Source organism: Macaca thibetana, chromosome 17 (assembly GCF_024542745.1).
Source record: "Macaca thibetana thibetana isolate TM-01 chromosome 17, ASM2454274v1, whole genome shotgun sequence".
Lineage (NCBI taxonomy): Eukaryota > Metazoa > Chordata > Mammalia > Primates > Cercopithecidae > Macaca > Macaca thibetana.
In genome coordinates this window covers 93,429,870-93,448,401 of record NC_065594.1, presented here as the reverse complement: position 1 = coordinate 93,448,401, position 18,532 = coordinate 93,429,870, and the positions used below count along the sequence as shown (strand labels likewise).

Sequence of the window (18,532 nt, the reverse complement as noted above, 5' to 3'; positions counted from 1 at the left end):
AGCAGGGATAGTGTCAGGCTCTTATCCAACAGGGCTAGTGTAAGGCTCTTATCCAACAGGGCTAATGTAGGGCTCTTATCCAACAGGGCTAGTGTAGGGCTCTTATCCAACAGGGCTAGTGTAGGGCTCTTATCCAACAGGGCTAGTGTAAGGCTCTTACCCAATAGGTTCGTGTAAGGTTCTCATCCAATAGGGTTAATGTTTTTACAAGAGGAAAAGACACCAGAGCTCTCTCTGTCATGTGAGGACACAGCAAGAAGGCAATTATCTACAAACCAGGAAGAAACCCCTCAAGAGGAACTGCACTGGCCAGCACCCTGATCTTGGACTTCTCAATCTGCACAACTATGAAAAAATACATTTCTGTCCTTTAAGTCACCCAGTCTGTGGTCTTTTGTTAGGGCAACCCTACTGACTAATACAGCTAAGGAGCTATGTCCTTCACAATATTTACTTGGATGCTTAGATACAAAATTCATACTTACCAAATTTAATATGACTATTGACTGAGGTTGATAATAATTTGGATGCAGAACTGAGTGCCAAAAAGAGTCTAACAGTTTGCAAAGAGATCAAACCTAACAGGATGAAATTCAATATAGATAAATATATGATTCCACCCCTGCATACTACAATAAACAAAGGTAGCTAACTTTCATTGAGTGCTTTCTATGCGTAAGATACTCTTCAAAGTCTTTAATTGGTATTATCTCAATTACTTCTCACAATAAGCCAGTGAGTAAATTTTGCTATTATTCCTATTTCTCAGGAGGCTAAGAAACTTGCCCAACATCACATGGCTGGGAGTGGAAGAGCCAGGAAGAGTCCAGGAGGTATGACTCCAGACCAGGCCTCTGGACCACTGCACTCCCACTACCTCTCCAGGCAGGGATGGAGTCACCAGTCAACAGAAGCAGTCCACACAAACAAACCCTGTAAGTTGTAACCGATGGCGAGACCAAACAGTCAATGTGAATAGCAGTGCTCTACTCCTCAAAGTAACACACTCTTAGTATCAACACATTTAATATTGATATAAATCTAGAATATTGGCAAACATAGTCCTGCACTTTCCACTAAGCCACATCAAATACCTTTTGGTAATAGATAAGAGATAATAATTTTGCTCATGAATATTTTTATTCTTGCATGAGCATGTGAAGAAGGGCTTTCATAACTCATCTCCACTGGCCTAATTTCCTAGTTCCTTCTTGCACTGGTTGAAATCAACTGCTAGGCAAATTCACTTCACCAGCCTCTTTACCCCTCCACTTTCAGTTATTTTACAATCACAAGCAACTAGATAAAAAGGCAAGTAAAATGTTTTTGTTTAGTTTAGCAACCAAATAGCAGTGATAATAATAACAGAAATTTCATTTCTATTAGGAAAAACATCCCTTCATGGAGTCTGATGAGTTTGCTCTGCCGTACCCTTTCATCAGCTGTGCTGCTGTGAAGTAAGCAGCCATCGCTTGGTCATGCTCACTCTCCACCGCAAACGAATGTCCATAGGCTATCCATGCAGGCCCGTAGGTTTTCTCAAGTGTTGTGGCTTTGCTAAAACAAGAGAGTTAATTTAAGTAATATAATATTTATTCTTTTTTTTTTTTTTTTTTTTTGAGACGAAGTCTCACTTTGTTGCCCAGGCTGGAGTGCAGTGGCGCCATCTTGGCTCACTGCAGCCTCTGCCTCCCAATATCAAGCAATTCTCCTGCCTCAACCTCCCAAGTAGCTGTGATTACAGGTCGCCACCGTGCCCAGCTAATTTTGTATGTTTAGTAGAGATGGGGTTTCACCATGTTGGTCATGCTGGTCTCGAACTCCTGACCTCAGGTGATCCACCCGCCTCGGCCTCCCAAAATGCTGGGATTACAGGCACCGGTCTATTTATTCTTTTTTATTTTTAGAGACAGAGTCTTGCTCTGTCGCTGGAGGCTGGAATGCAGTGGTATGATCATAGCTCACTGCAGCCTCAAAATCCTGGGCTCAAGTGATCCTCCTGCCTCAGCCTCTTGAGTCACTGGGATTATAGGCATAAGCCACTGTGCCCGGCTAATATTTATTCTTAAATTATTAATTTTATATAAGGAGATGGCCTCAAAAACATTAACATTCATTTAGCAAATAAATGAACTGTCAACATATTAAACACTAACGTAACATCTATGTTGAGTCATTTAAACTAAAACTGTTTAACAGTATAGCAAAATTTTAAGAAATTTTAGGAGAGTGTCACAGCTTTTTATGTACAGTAGCAAACCCCATTAGCATTCTAAATAGAACTTACAGATTTTACTTAATCCAGAAACTCCACTATGTAACCTAGTAGATACATCCTCTCATCCTAATAACTTGCAAGATAAATTCATTTATATTTTAAAGACAGGTATACTGAGGCTTGACGGAATTAAGCGATATCCTGTAGATGGTGGTCAACAGATGTACCCTGGTTACACGGACTGGACTCATATATATCAGCAAATAACTGTATAATTATACAGTGAACACCGTATAATCAACCCACAAGGAATACAGAGAACATACCACAAAACGTGGAAAACATATGGGGTGATACCTTACTTCCTTGTATTTTAAGTTTTCTTTTATCCAAATGTTTCCTGTTTCATGTAGAGCAGGGGTCCCCAACCCCTGGGCCACGGACTGGTATATCAGTCCCTGGCCTGTTAGGAACCAGGCGGCACAGCAGGAGGTGAGTGGCAGGCAGGTGAGTAAAGCTTCATGTGTCAAGAAAGAACTTGCCATTTGAAAAAAGAAAAAAAAAGCTTAATCTGTATTTACAGCCACTCCCCTTCACTTGCATTTCCGCCTGAGCCTCTGTCAGATCAGAGGCAGCATGAGGTTCTTGTAAGTGCGTAAACACTGAGCTCTGCCTCCTGTCAGATCAGAGGCAGCATGAGGCTCCCCTAAGTACACAAACCCTACCGTTAATCGCACATGTGAGGGATCTAGGTGGCACACTCTTCATGAGAATCTAATGCCTGATGACCTGTCACTGTCTCCCATCTCTCCCAGATGTGACCATCTAGTTGCAGGAAAACAAGCTTAGGGCTCCCACTGATTCTTCATTATAGTTGTATAATTATATGCAATTGTTGTATATATTGTACATTGAGTTGTATAATTATTTCATTACATGTTACAATGTAATAATAACAAAAATAAAGTACACGATAAATGTAATGCACTTGAATCATCACGAAACCAGTGCCCCCACCCCTGATGGGGGGGTGGGCTTCCACAAAACGGTCCCTGGTGCCAAAAAGGTAGGGGACCACTGATAAGAGTCCATCACTGAATTGTACACTAGATTAAAGCAGCATAGCTCAAAAGAACTTTTACAATACTAATCATCTTTCTATGTAGTTCTTCTAAAATGCTAACCATACAACCAACCAGGGAACGTTCTCGTTTCCTCCTAGTACAGGGTACTTTCGTGGCATCAGTTTTTCTAACAATCCTGGTATATGAACATGACATCCCCCCACCCCCCACCCCTTTTTTTTTGAGACAGAGTCTCACTCTGTCAGCCAGGCTGGAGTGCAGTGGTGCAATCTCAGCTCACTACAACCTCCGTCTCCCAGATTCAAGCAATTACTCCTCCCTCAGCCTCCCAAGTAGCTGGGATTATGGGCGCATGTCACCGCGCCCAACTAATTTTTGTATTTTCAGTAGAGACAGACTTTCACCATGTTGGCCGTGTTGGTCTCGAACTCCTGACCTCAGGTAATCCGCCTGTCTTGGCCTCCCAAAGTGCTGGGATTACAGGTGTGAGCCACCATGCCCAGCTGACATCCCCATTTTTAAAGAAAGAGAGTAGGAGAAATTAACTTTCCCAAGGAATTTCAGTTGGTAAGTCACAGAACTTGGATTAGAATTCAAATTTGACTCCAAAGTTTATGCTCTTTCCCTTAGAGATCAATTGTTTTGTTTGCACAGAAGAAATCACAGAAATTAGAACATTTAGAGTTTAAGCAATTAATTCTTCATATAGTTGACATTTTTCTAAACTTGAACAATACTGGTTAAATAGCTTCACTAGGCTGCATGACTTTCCTTAAGTTAAAACCACAGCAAATCATTATATGAACCAGTTCACCCTGCTAAGAACTCTGTTTTATAGTCACATTTAGTGACCCCAATTTTACGTAAAGTTTTGTGTAATTTCACAACTAATAAAAGAAATCCTAAAACGAGAAGGTTAACAGGATCTCTGCAAGTGAAAAAGAGAAACTTTCAAACTACATTATTCTCTATTGTTTCATATTTATTCTCATTTATTAATTTTTAATTACTATTATTACTTTTTTGAGACAGAGTTTTGCTCTTGTTGCCCAGGTTGCAGTGCAATGGTGCGATCTCCGCTCACTGCAACCTCCACTTTCCGGGTTCAAGCGATTTTCCTGTCTCAGCCTCCTGAGTAGCTGGGACGCATATGCCCACTACCATATCTGGCTAATTTTTTGTATTTTTAGTAGAGACAGAGTTTCACCATGTTAGCCAGGCTGGTCTTAAACTCCTGACCTCAGGTGATCTACCTGCGTTGGCCTCCCAAAATGCTGGCATTACAAGCATGAGCCACCATGCCTGGCCATTTATTCTCATTTATAAATAAAATATATAGGTTCCTTGAAAATAGGGTCTACATCACTGATTTTTTTTTTTTCTCTCTCTCTCCCCGTGGCATCTTATAAAGAAAAAACCTCTTGAAGAAAACATTTATTCAGCCAGGCATGGTGGCTCATGCCTGTAATCTCAACACTTTGGGAGGCCGAAGCAGGAGGACTGCTTGAGGCCAGGAGTTCAAGACCAGCCTAGGCAACACAGTGAGATTTGTCTCTATTAAAAAAAAAATGTTTAAATCAGCTAGGCATGGTGGTGCCTATAGTCCCAGCTACTTGGCAGGCTGAGCAAGGGGATCATTTGAGTTCAAGGTGAGCCACTATTGCACCACTGCACTCTAGTCTGGGCAACAGAGTGAGAACCTCTTCACAGAGGGGAGTGGAGGGGAGAAGAAAAAGAAACAGAAAGAAAAGAAAGGAAGAAAAAAAAGAAGAACATTTATTCTTTCACATTGCTTTTAAAGTACTCACTAATTACTACTTGAAAGCTTATGAGCAAGACATCAATTCTGTAGGTTACCTGGAGAGGAAGAAAAGAAATTCATACCTGAGATATCTTCTGGCATGTTCATTTTTATGACCGACCATGAGATAGTAACATCCCACTGCAAACCAAGACACCTAAAAAGTTCAAAATGTACCATAACCAAAGACTGCAATTGGAATATCCAATTGGAATCTGCAACAAATTAGGGTAGACAGAGGGTACACTAGATGTTTCTTATCACATATTCTAGTTACGTTAGACATTTCTCTAACACAGTCTACTAAGGTCCAAAAGAAGAAGAGGGCAGACACTCCGTGGCTCTTTCTCAAGGAGACGTCTACAAAAGACAAGGCCCCTGGAGTCCCTGTTTCAAAAACCAGCCTGTGAGTCCTGACCCCCTGCACTGCTCATCTCCTCCAGCGTCCTGACCCCCTGCACTGCTCATCTACCCCAGCGTCCTGACCCCCTGCACTGCTCATGTCCCTTAGTGTCCTGACTCCCCTGCACTGCTCATCTACCCCAGCGTCCTGACCCCCTGCACTACTCATCTCCTCCAGCGTCCTGACTCCCCTGCACTACTCATCTCCTCCAGCGTCCTGACTCCCCTGCACTGCTCATCTACCCCAGTGTCCTGACCCCCTGCACTGCTCATCTCCTCCAGCGTCCTGACTCCCCTGCACTGCTCATCTACCCCAGCGTCCTGACCCCCTGCACTACTCATCTCCTCCAGCGTCCTGACTCCCCTGCACTACTCATCTCCCGCAGCGTCCTGACCCCCTGCACTGTTCATCTCCCCCAGCGTCCTGACTCCCCTGCACTGCTCATCTCCTCCAGCGTCCTGACTCCCCTGCACTACTCATCTCCTCCAGCGTCCTGACCCCCTGCACTGCTCATCTCCCCCAGCGTCCTGAACCCCTGCACTGCGCATCTCCCCCAGCGTCCTGACTCCCCTGCACTGCTCATCTATCCCAGTGTCCTGACTCCCTGCACTTCTCATCTCCCCCAGCGTCCTGACTCCCCTGCACTGCTCATCTATCCCAGTGTCCTGACTCCCCTGCACTGCTCATCTCCCCCAGCTTGACCCTGGCTCTTCCTTGCTCTCTGACCGCGTTCTGACTATTTAGCTGGTTTTCTCTTGCACTGGTTTCACACTGGGATAGGGTGCAAATTCTTGTCTTGACTGAGTCTTACACCCTGATTCCCAATTTTGTCTTTAAAAATGCAGTCCCTGATTCCATTTTCCATTCCTAGTTCTCCATTCCAATCCACGACAGTTTGGAATCAGTACACAATTCAATAAGTTGTCTTATATGTGCAATGTGAGAAAGCTACCAAACAATTATCAGCATTTCCTAGGAAAGGGATGCGTGACTGTCATGGTCAGTATTTTATATTGCTAGATGCTAAGTATTTTAAAATAAGCATGTATAATTTCTATAATCAGAAAAGAGGGTTAAAAACCCTTTTTGCTTTGTTATAATTAAAATATACCTTCATGGGTGGAAAAGTTAATGCTGCTTTGTAAGTACATTAAACACTAGGAGATTCTGCTGCAACACTTTCATAAAACAGCACTTGCTTGAACTTAAGCTATTGTCTAAATACAAGTTAAGCATTTTCTTAAAGTTCAGGTAAAAAAAAAAAAACTACGACTAAAAGTTGTATTACTTACAGGATTACTAGGATATAAATCCACCAGTTTATGAGAAAGATAGAAAAGTTCTGTTCAGGAAAAAGCAGAAAAAGAACAAATGTTCGTATCACATGTGATTTAAGACATGACTTCATTACAACTCTTCACAGTCACAGAATTCTGTTCTTACAGCAAAGTAAGAATTTTATACTTGTCTTTCCTTCTAGATACAAAATTGACTAACTGGAGAGTTAGATGAAGGACACATGGTGCGCAAGGTGGGAACAGACAGCCCCTAAGAAACCACTTCCTGAATACTGCAGAGGATACAGCAAAGCACCTCACCTCTCTCAGAAGCTCATGCCTGTCACACCAAGGGCCTATTATGGACCATCATAACCACCCACAACCAATTTGGTTGAACAAACTTTTATCAGATCAGTGATACTATGTAATCTTGAGAAATGTGTAAATCCTGGCATTTCGAGATGACGCTTCCTACATGCAGACTTGGATTCAGCAGACCAGGGCAGCTGGAGATGCTGCATTTCCAACCAGCTTCCACAAATGCGATGTTGCTGGTCCACAGACCACACTCTGAGCAGCAGGGATTCCGTGAGGGTTTTCCTTCCTGACAGAGCTCACCATTCGGTTTAGAAAAATTTAAGGACAAATGCATCCCCACACACAGCTAAATGTCAAATGTTAAAAATACGGAAAACACGAGCAAACAATCTGCTCCCCTCCAATTTCTAAGTAGTTATCGACTCTTACCATATCAGATTTCCAATGGAATTTACAAAACAAAAAGGAAAAAAATGGCAGAACTGACACCCAACAATTTAAAGTTAACAAACCTTGAAACATAAATGGTATCTGAGAAAAGGTAGTAGGAAACAGCGATAAAGAACTAATTGTTCTGATGGGAAAACAAAATTGGCCATTTGCTACTTTCCTAAACATTTCCTCCCCAGTTGTTACTCTTATAGTAGAGTTCCATTATGTTACCTGCAATCTCAACTATCCAGAATTTCAGAGACAAAATTTCAAGTTACAGAAAAAAATTGTTTTATGTCTAAGAATTACTTTAATTTATAAAAAATCTTACCATTGGCTTTATTCAGCTCTACAAGCGTCCCTATATGTACAGGTAAACAACTTGCATGGAAAGGATCTTTCTCCATTACTCTGAAAGTTAAAAAGCAACACATTACTACCCCAAAACAGTAGGTGACGGCACTCATGAGGATCAGCTATGTGCAGTCATCACAGCATCACGTATGATGCTGTGGGTTATAATACTGCACTTTCTTCACTCCATTATCTTCAGGTTGATTCAGTTAAGGCCACAATTAAGTGACAAATTAAAGAAAAAATTCTGGTTTGTTTGAAAGGAATAAAAATAAACATTATCACAAACATTTACTTTAAGTCAACAGAATTATAATTTATAAAATAAGTAGGCCGATTATTTAAAAGAATCAAAACCAATAGGAAATACCATTAGGTTGGTGCAAAAATAATTGCAGTTTTACCATTACGTCCAACAGCAAAAACTGCAATTACTTTTGCACCAACCTAATAAATAGGTTACGTGTTTTGTCAATTAAAATTTTTGTAATTTCAAGGATTTAAAACCCAACCAAGATCTACAAAAAACAGTATATGTCATTTAGCTAAAGTTTAAATTATGCACACTGGAAAACTGATGCATGTGGGAGATGGCTTAGCTACCGAGTGCAGCATATTGAACACCCAGCATCCACAGGGTGAGTCTCTAATTGAGAATGAATTTTACAAAACAATGTGCCAAAATGGTATTTTCAAACTTGCAAATTATCAAGATCAGTAAGAGCAACGTGTATATCCCTCCCAAGTTAATGTCATAAATCTACAAATATGCATAAACTCATGTCTGCAAACTGCTCTTTTAAGACAGCACCCTGTTCTGCGCTCTACAAACGGTAAAGGTAACTTAAATTATCATCTAGTTCAGGATGATTCAGAGAGCACGTCCATGAATCACTTAGGTAAGATGGAGTGAACTCCATGTTCCTACAGAAAAACTGATGGATATACTTACACCGAAGTAAGTTTGTAGCACATTTTAAAATCACAGTTATAATAATGTCTCTCAGCTAAAGACACTACCACATCCAGATTCTCTTGCAAGCCATTTACAGACTCAGGGATGACCGTTTCACTAGGCTTATTATACTGAAACACAGAGAAATGTAAACATAAACGCAATGAGCAAAAACAAAATAAAATGCGATTCAATTTGTGTTTGACCCAAGGGGTTAAAACATTTACAAGAACAAATGTGAGCCTCTGAAAACTTATAACTTTAGGTTTTATAAGTACTCCTCTCAGTAAGTTTTACTCCCTTCTCAATTTTATCACAGAATTCCATAGTGGGATGTATTTCTCAAAGTAAACATTTAGGAAGCATAACAAAAAAAAATGCAACACCATTCCATTCACTTGGTAATTCAATCTTTTAGTATAAGGAGTCTTTCAGAGGAAGACAGGTATTTTTGGAAGTGTTTTTTTGGAATCTTATGTATTTTAAATGCTCTATTCTTGAAAATGTGCTAAATTTAAAAAGTTTTAATTTCGAAAATTTAATACAAGACTAGATGCCAAATTTAATGGAATACGATATTTACATAAAGCAAATGCTAACTCTTTGGTTTTACTTACTTTTTTCAATTTGTTCTCAAATAGAAAACGCAGCAATTCCTGTTCTTCATTACCCAGCTTGCTAAGAGGTAGTGATTCAAGAAGTTCTTTTTCTTAAAAATGGTAAGAAAAAAAAGAATATCCTCATAATATTTATAGAGGGAAAAAAGCCAACAACTAAAAATATTATTCTATAGTTCTTGGTCTAAGTAAATCAAACTCAAAAGAGAACATAAGAAGATCAAAATGTGCTACAGAAGCTGACACAGCAGTTCCAGGCCTGAAGATGGGAATCATCTGGTAGGTGGAGGCCACTCTTCTAGGGCTGAAGCCAGGTCCCAGGTGGCTCTTGTCACCTAAGAACCACCAGTCTCTGCACTCCTGACGCTGCGGGGATCTTGCTCTGCTGGGGACGGGGATCTTGCTCTGCTGGGGACGGGGATCTTGCTCTGCTGGGGACGGGGGAGCCCGTGCACTGCAGGTGCTAAGCAGGACCTCTGGCCGCCAGCCGCTAGATAGCAGCAGCAACCTCTCAGCCTCCCTCCCTGACCCTCAGCTGTGACAAACAATGTCTCCAGACATTGCCAAATGTTCCCGGGGGGTTGGGGGGTGGCAAAATCACCCTGGTTGGCTGAGAACCCCTGCACTAGGCTAAAATACGCTAGAATCCCATTAATTCAACCACTCTATTTTCTGTTTCCCTTCTTTACCCACCTCACATTACTGCCAACATACTTGGGACTGTGATTCTCAGTGCCTGTGGTACGTTAGGATCACCTGGGAGCTTTAAACCATCTGATAGGATCTCACCCCGAGACACCCACTCAACTGCTCTGGAGTTGGGAACTGGACATGGACGTTTCTCAATTTTCCCAAGGATTTAAAGAGCAACACGGTTGAGAATCACTGAATGAGATACTGAAATCCTGGTTTATACTATCTCAATCACTTCTCAAAAAGATGGTCTCTTCCTATTACAATCCCTGGATTCGGACAGCACAAGGCACCGTACAATACTGCATTCTGCAATGTGCTTTACATTTGAAGACTAAGAAAGTCAGTAGGTCTATTTAAACCCGTACGTGGCCTGCTGTTGACTTAGAAGATTTCAGAGGCGAAAAATCCAAACAATATTAATTTTGCTAAACATAAAACACCTGAGTTTCCAAACCTTCTTGTGCTGTCAACATGTGGTGTGATGTTAGAAGATCAAATGCTTCAAAACAGTAGACATCAAGCTTCAAAGCTTCTTTGTAGCTGTAGGTAGCCAGAGTTCGGTTATCTAGAGCATCATAGATTTTCCCACGTAGAAGACAAATAGAACTCTTTATCTGTTGGAAAAATAATGAGTCGCATATTAAGTCAGTATTTTTAAACTTAACTTTTTTTTTTTTTTCCTTAGAGGCAGAGTCTCACTCTGTCTCCCAGGCTGGAGTTCAGGGGTGCGATCATAGCTCACTGCAGCCTTGAACTCCTCTGATCTCAAGTGACCCTCCTACCTCAGCCTCCTGAGTAGCTAGGATTACAGGTGAACACCACCACGAACAGCTAATTCCTAAAATTTTTTGTACAGACAATCTTGCTGTGTTGCCTAGGCTGCTCTCAAACTCCTGGCCTCAAGTGATCCTCCCACTTTGGCCTCCCGAAGTGCTGAGATTACAGGCATGAGCCACCATGCCTGGCCCTTAAACTTAACTTTTGATAGAGAATTGTGTCTTAGAATACTGAGAAGTTTTTATTGCATTTAAAGGGATTTAATCACAACTCTCAAGGCATGAATAAAAACACACACACATATACACACACAAAAAAAGCCAGCAAAGTTTCTTCAATTCACCTTCCCTGGGCTCTAACCGCTCTGTTCCAACACATCTTTAAAACAAAAGTCCATGTCACAGCTACTAGGTTCATTACCTGTTTTGTCCAAAACAGTGCAATGATTTAGAGATGGCAAACAGAGTGTGTATGCATGTGTATAAAACTCCAAGATTGACAGTGTGATAGGCAGACACCCCTCAAAAGGATCTTCATGAGCAGAAACTGGCAGCAATGCAGCACAGTGGTCAGAGCAGTCAGCATAATGGCCTGCTGGGGCAGGACAGACCCGAGTTCAAACCCCAGCTCTGCCACTTGTAACCTTGGACAAGTGATTGAACCTCTCTTGGCCTCCATTTCCTTTCCTCGTCTGTAAAAGGGTAAAAACACTAACTTATAGAACTCTGAGGTCTAGAGATGCTACCCTCTCTGTGGTGCTAGCACACGGTAAGGTGTTCAATGGCCATCTCACGACTACCATAAACAAGAAGATATGGAAATCTGATGCCCATTCTAGACTCTGGACCTCAAACACATAACTGAATTGAAAGATGATCCAGCAACAGGCAGCTAAAATCATTAAGGATATGAAGAAGATTCGTAAAGTAAAATTTTAGAAAAAATAATGAATTATGAGAGTCTTCAAGATAAGCAATATCCTAGGACTTGCTTTTTTTAAAAATATAATTTCACAAAATCGATAACAATCATTACAAATAAATCACACATTTCGTGGCAGGTAAGTTAATGGATAAGAGGTCCTAAAATAATGACTGCACCAGACACTCTCATAAATGCATTTCTTAGCAGAAGAATGTGCTTCCCAACACATAAATTAATGAGTGGCCAGAAAAAAAACAGACAAAAAAAAAAACCTAGAATGTGTAATATTCTTTTATGCTTAAAAATAACTATCTAAGGTGAAAAGTAGACGAATAAAGTTCTACCAAAAATATAAAGAATAAATGGGCCAGGTGCGGTGGCTCATGCCTGTAATCCCAACACTTTGGGAAACTAAGGCAGGAGGATCACCTGAGCCCAGGAGTTTGAGACCAGCCTGGGCAACACAGTGAGACCCTGTCTCTACAAAACATTTTTAAAAAAATTAGCTGACTGTGGTTGCATGTGCTTGTAGTCCCAGCTACTCGGAAGGCTGATGTGGGAGAATCACTTGAGCTTGGGAGGTTGAGGCTGCAGTGAGCTGTGACTGTGCCACTGCACTCCAGCCTGGGCAACAAAGCAAAGACCCCGTCTTAATTAAGGAAAAAAAAAAGATGTGGGAAAAAAGATAAATTGGTAGGTAGGTCAGATAAGGCTTACAGGGATTCTTTCTGAATAATAAAAATATTCTAAAATTGACCATGGTGAGGTTTGCAAAGCTCTGTGAATATACTAAAAGGAATCAAACCATACAGTTTAAATGGGTGAAATGCATGGCATATGAATTAAACCTCAATAAGTTTTTATTTTTATTTTTTTAAATCCAGATTAGTGATCTATAAATGTCACTTAATAAGTTATTATACAATTTCTGCCAGCAAGGAATGTGCAATTTCATGGAGATATGAAGTATACAAACTGAAATACACAAAATTACAGAGCAATGTACTCTGAAGCAAACAGGAACACAAAACCATTTCCTGGAAAGAAACAATGTAAGCTAATCGAAGTTTCTTGGTGTAGGTCCAAAACACTGTTGAAACACAGAAAGAAGGAGAAAAATTATTCCACTTTTAGGGAGTAGCTTAAGACATCGGAGAAGGAAGATTTCAAGCCAGCCTATTTTGGATGCAGGCATCTGCAGATACAATTACAGCTTCCAACTGAGGGCTCAGAAATGTCTCAGAATCTTTTTTGGTTTTGGCGGGCAAATTAAATAAATTGGCAACCACAATTGTTTTAATATAGTAACACTCCGGTAAAAGAAGATAATGTATTTCTACCACGTAATGGGGGCAATTCTCGCTGCCGTTACTGAGGTGTGCTAACAGTACTACTTACTGAAGACTGTGACATTTCCCAGTCACTGGAGGGATCTTTGAAGCCACTTTCATCCTTCAAGTATTTTTCAAATAATCTTTTGTTGATTGGCTCTTCCATATCAAGAATATCAAGGGCCTGCTGGTGCTCTTTTGCAGCATACTATGGGGAAAACAGAAATGGCACTCATCACCCACAATTTCTAACACTAAACATATGATCCAGATTTTTAAAGGATAATATATATTATATCCATTACTTAAATATAAAATGTCTAAAGTAGAATTTTCTTCATGCATGTCAGCTTTTAGTAAATGAAGAATCAGTATTTTACAGCAAACAATACTAAGGAAAAGAACACTTCCTCGTAAAATACTTTACTAACCTGCTAAGCTACATCACTAAAATTCTCACACATATATAAGGGATGCATAACACTCATTTTATTCAACCAAATAAAAATGAAATTGTGAGCATACTTACATGGCACCTAGCTGCAAGGTAACGACATGCTTCATACAACTAGGAAAGAAATTAATTTGTTTAAATAGTGGTCAAAATAATACGTATTTTCACTTTCAAAGCAAGCCATAAGCATAAAATAGAGCTAATTTCATAATTTCTCGTTTTACTCTTGCAGTTAAAAAAATAAAATTCCAGTCTTGTTAAACCATATTTATTATGAACCTACTGTTTACTAGGCACCAAGGATTCAAAAAGGCCCTGCCCCAGGAGGTTACGGTAGGGAAGACATGAACTAAGCACAACAGGTAAGCATGATGAAAGGGGGTCACAGAAAGCACCAGCCAGGTGGAGAAGGAAACATCTGCAGGAGAGCAAGTGAGGCAGCGAGTAAGTGGTCAGAGGAGTGGAGCGCTGGGCAGCACTTCAAGCACTGAGTGTGAATAACTGCTGGGTGTCCAAGGAGCTCACAGCAGCCCCACGTGACTGGAGCACGTGCTCCAGGTATTGATGGTGGTAGATTAGACGCAGACTGGAGAGAAATCATGGAGGGCCTCACAGACCTACTGATGCATCTGACTTTATCCTGTAGGTAATGGGAAGTCACTGAATGACCTTGTGGGAATATAATCACATCTGTGTTTTAGGAAGACTACTCACCCCTGTAACAGTTCACAAGATGAACTGGACACAGGGAAGGAGAGCAGAGAAAAACTGTTACTGTGGAAAAGAGACAAGAAGAGAGGCTGTAACAGAACAGACAAAGAATCAAAGGCCTGACACGTATCAGTGGGGAGGAAAAGGAATATCCATGATTTCACAGCTGTTTAGAAAAGTCTTCAGAATTGAGACGAGACGGGAGATGGGGAAAAAGAAGGTGACAGATGAGGTGTAAGACATTTTCCCTTCACATTCGGTAAAAAAAATTGGGCCTACTGTGAGGACTCACATCTATAATCCGAGCACTTTGGGAGACCAAGGCAGGAGGACTGCTTGAGACCAGGGGTTCAAGACTAGCCTGGGCAACATAGTGAGGCCCCGTCTCTACCAAAAAAATTTTTAAATTAGCTGGGTGTGGTGGCATGCACCTGTAGTCCCAGCTACTAGGGAGGCTGAGGCAGAAGGATCACTCGAACCCAGGAGTCTGAGGCTACAGTGAGCCACGATCATCCCACTGCACTCCTGGGTGACACAGAGACCTCAAAAAAACAAAAACAAAAACAAAGAAAAATTGCATAAATTTAAATAACTTCAACATAATGGAATATACACCTAAAACACTAACGACTTTTTTTTTTTTTTTGAGACGGAGTCTCGCTCTGTTGTCCAGGCTGGAGTGCAATGTGTGACCTCAGCTCACTGCAACCTCCACTTCCAAGGTTCAAGTAATTCTCTGCCTCAGCCTCCTGAGTAGCTGGGATTACAGGTGACTGCCACCACGTCCAGCTAATTTTTGTATTTTTAGCGGAGACGGGGTTTCACCATCTTGGTTTTGAACTCCTGACCTCGCGATCCACCCGCCTTGGCTTTCCAAAGTGCTGGGATTACAAGTGTGAGCCACCGCGCTCGACCACTAATGACATTTTTTTCAAGCTCTGAAGAGCTTTACAGTACATACCATTACTTACTTTGTCCAGTTTCCGTGACCGGAGTGCATGGGCGGCTCTGTGATATTGTGCTGGGATTACAGGTGTGAGCCACCGCACTCGACCACTAATGACATTTTTTTAAAGCTCTGAAGAGCTTTGAAGTTCATACCATTACTTACTTTGTCCAGTTTCCGTGACCGGAGTGCGTGGGCGGCTCTGTGATACTGTGCTGTCAGGTAAAGACACTGAGCCAGCCAATAGATGTCCTGGGGTTCCTCTGGAGGGAAAAATTCACAGAAGTGGTCAGAGGTACAAGGTGAAATAGAAAAAAATTTAAGATTAATCAGAAAAACAATTAGCATTGTCACTTACCATGAGAGAGTGAAGCTACTTTATCTGCCCAAAATAGAGCACTTTGATACTGTTGCTGCATATCAAAAAAAAAAAAAAAAAAAAAAAGTGGTAACTGCCCTGTTATTTCAACACTCTTAAACTGGTATCTAATATCATTATAATTCTATGTAATAAATCTACATCTCAAAACAACAATTTGTTACATCTCTATCTTATATCTCACATCGGGTGAATTTTAGTTCAATGTCACAATACAAATATTACTGTAATATCTGTGTATATACAACTCATGAAGACAATTTTTTAAAACTCATACACTGTAAAAATGTATCGCGAGGCTGGGCGCGGTGGCTCAAGCCTGTAATCCCAGCACTTTGGGAGGCCGAGACGGGTGGATCACGAGGTCAGGAGATCGAGACCATCCTGGCTAACACAGTGAAACCCCGTCTCTACTAAAAAATACAAAAAAAAAACTAGCCGGGCGAGGTGGTGGGCGCCTGTAGTCCCAGCTACTCGGGAGGCTGAGGCAGGAGAATGGCCTGAACCCGGGAGGCGGAGCTTGCGGTGGGCTGAGATCCGGCCACTGCACTCCAGCAAGGGGGACAGAGTGAGACTCCGTCTCAAAAAAAAAAAAAAAAAAAAAAAAAAAAAAAAAAAAAAAAAAAAAAAAAAAAAAAGTATCGCGAAACATACAAGTGAAATGCAAGTGAAACAGCAAAAACTAGTCTAACAATTCTTGTGCTATTTATATAACACTTTCAACGATCTGTTAATGGATCCCAAAGTGAATTTTAGTAGATAGAACACTATACTCAAATACCTTATATAAAACAGTTGCAGTTTTAATAACACTCAAATTTAAAAACACACACACATAAATTAACTAAGCTTCACTGAGCATGGGGAAGAACTCGCCTCCTCCAAGTCTAACAAAAATTAAGGAGCCAACAATGAGAACCAGCCACCCAGTGACCTACGGCTAGCTTTAGTCCCTGTTCTGCTCCTCGGTCCTCAGTCTTCTACAGTCTCTGCCTCAGTTCCCCTGGAGGCAAGCCAGCCAGGACCACTGCTGCCAGCCCGAGGCAGGAGGAATGGCAACGGGATGGTTACAAATATGCTCAATACCGGAGTCTCCGTCTGGAAACCAGGCCTGTCATGTTCCTCACTACGATCACAAAACACTGAATTCAGCTGACTTATGGTAAACAAAAACACTGCCCTCCAAATGGACTGCGAACATGTGGCCACGTCATTTAGCACCCAATTCCGAAAATTCTGCATTACCATGGCTTTTCTTTCCCTTCCTTTCCAATTTCCTGAAAGAGCAAGCATTTCAACAAAAAATAAACATTATAGATAAAACTGATGCTGCTGATTCTCGAAGACACTTCTTTCCTTTAAACACTGTTATTCACTCAAAGGTAGTGCAGGGAACACAGACATAGTTAACGAGAATTTTTAAAGTACTGATTTCAGACAACAGGCTTCTGCACATCTTTATTCACTTAAATTCAGTCCAATAAAAATTACAACTAAACCTCTCAAAAATGTTTTATTCGCTAGCCCTGCAACTTTCCTTCAAAAATCGTCCTTCAACTTGCACTGAGTAGTCGGTGTTTCTTGGGCACCTCCCCAGGCGCAGAACGAGGCTCAGACCCGAGTGAGGCGCCCCCTGCGCTCCGGGGCCTCCACTCCCCAGGCTGTGAAGCGGCAGGGGCCGCTCCCTTCGGGGTAAGGCGGAGACAGCGCTGCTGGTCCCACATGAAGGCCCAGGGCCGGTCCAGTCCTTCCCCACCAAGAGCCCTGACGGCAGTCACCCCAGCCCCACGCCACGCGGAAATGGACCCGGCGCGGCCTGCCCGGGCCCCGCACTCCCAGTCCGGGCCGCCCACCTGGTCGAGGTACTGCCGGACGCGCTTCCGCAGCCGCTCTAGGTTCATGGCCGCGCGGGCCCGGCCTCACGCCGCACTCCGCCGCCCGGCGCGCGCCTCCTGCCCGCTCCGCGCCACGCCCCGTGCCCGTGCCCGTGCCCGCGCCCGCCGCCGTCGCCACCGCCGCCGCCCCAGAACTCGAAGGCCGCAGACCCGCACCTCCGCCCAGTCGCGCTGCGCCGCCCAGGCTCTTCCGCTCCAGACAGGCCCCGCCCCGGAATTCCCCAGCAAACGAGTCCCATCTGGCGCGGGAAACCGGCCCTGAGTTGCTGGTTCCGATGCCTCTCCTGGCACGTGGGCTTCTGGCCGCCGTGGGGCGAGAGCGCGGCCTCCCCGGAATCACTGCGGCGCGTTTGGGCATTGGCGAGAGACTCAGGAGGGCTCGGGGCCGGACCACCCACCCGGGCAAAAAGCAGGTGGCTGAGCAATGGAAAGTGGGGCTTTAGCTGAGCCTTCCTTCCCCAAAATGTAGTCAACATTTTAAAAACAAGAGCAACGCACTCTCATTACCAAAAAAAAAAAAAAAAAAAAAATGTGTGCACAAACAGCAAAGGAAGTCAAAAGACAACCTAGGAAAAATTGGAAACCTATCACAAAATGCGAATTTCCTTATAACGTAGAGCCAGTATTCCCTTTACATATATGTAATAAGTAAGTAGGAAGAGATCAATGGTTCAGGAGAAAGACAAAAAACAGTTCACAGGGAAAGAAATGCAAATAGATTTTAACATACGAAAGAAAGCAACTTAGGTTGTTTATCAAGAATTTACATTAAAACAACATAAGCTATTGACTGACTATAGATTTTTCTTTGTCTCACAGACTCCAGAAACGTGAAAATAATGGGTGTCGCAGCAGTAAGGAACAAAATGCCTTAAACAATTGCCCCCGTGGCATGGGGAGCAGTGACTTGAAGTGAGTCTCACACTCACGTCCTGATAAATTTTGCATCCTTCAAA

At 42.3% G+C, this 18,532-nt stretch overlaps 1 protein-coding gene across 6 annotated transcripts in view; it reads right to left on the bottom strand.

Moving 5' to 3' along the window:
- Positions 1 to 17,738, bottom strand: part of CDC16 (cell division cycle 16) — a 39,969-nt gene extending 22,231 nt beyond the window's left edge. For 4 of the 6 annotated variants that reach the window (XM_050767017.1, XM_050767018.1, XM_050767020.1 and 1 more), the window contains exons 1-12: positions 17,535 to 17,738; positions 15,661 to 15,715; positions 15,468 to 15,565; positions 13,721 to 13,759; positions 13,259 to 13,399; positions 10,614 to 10,773; positions 9,464 to 9,555; positions 8,844 to 8,977; positions 7,869 to 7,948; positions 6,800 to 6,849; positions 5,188 to 5,261; positions 1,432 to 1,557 (exon numbers count right to left, since the gene is read on the bottom strand). In XM_050767017.1, the coding sequence (XP_050622974.1) occupies positions 1,432 to 1,557; positions 5,188 to 5,261; positions 6,800 to 6,849; positions 7,869 to 7,948; positions 8,844 to 8,977; positions 9,464 to 9,555; positions 10,614 to 10,773; positions 13,259 to 13,399; positions 13,721 to 13,759; positions 15,468 to 15,565; positions 15,661 to 15,715; positions 17,535 to 17,582 (1,097 nt within the window). In that variant the 5' untranslated portion in view covers positions 17,583 to 17,738. Of the gene's footprint in view, positions 1 to 1,431; positions 1,558 to 5,187; positions 5,262 to 6,799; positions 6,850 to 7,868; positions 7,949 to 8,843; positions 8,978 to 9,463; positions 9,556 to 10,613; positions 10,774 to 13,258; positions 13,400 to 13,720; positions 13,760 to 15,327; positions 15,442 to 15,467; positions 15,566 to 15,660; positions 15,716 to 17,534 lie in introns of those variants that run through there. The other 2 variants (XM_050767019.1, XM_050767021.1) reach the window with 2 other exon arrangements.
- Between the last annotated feature and the right edge of the window lie 794 nt (positions 17,739 to 18,532).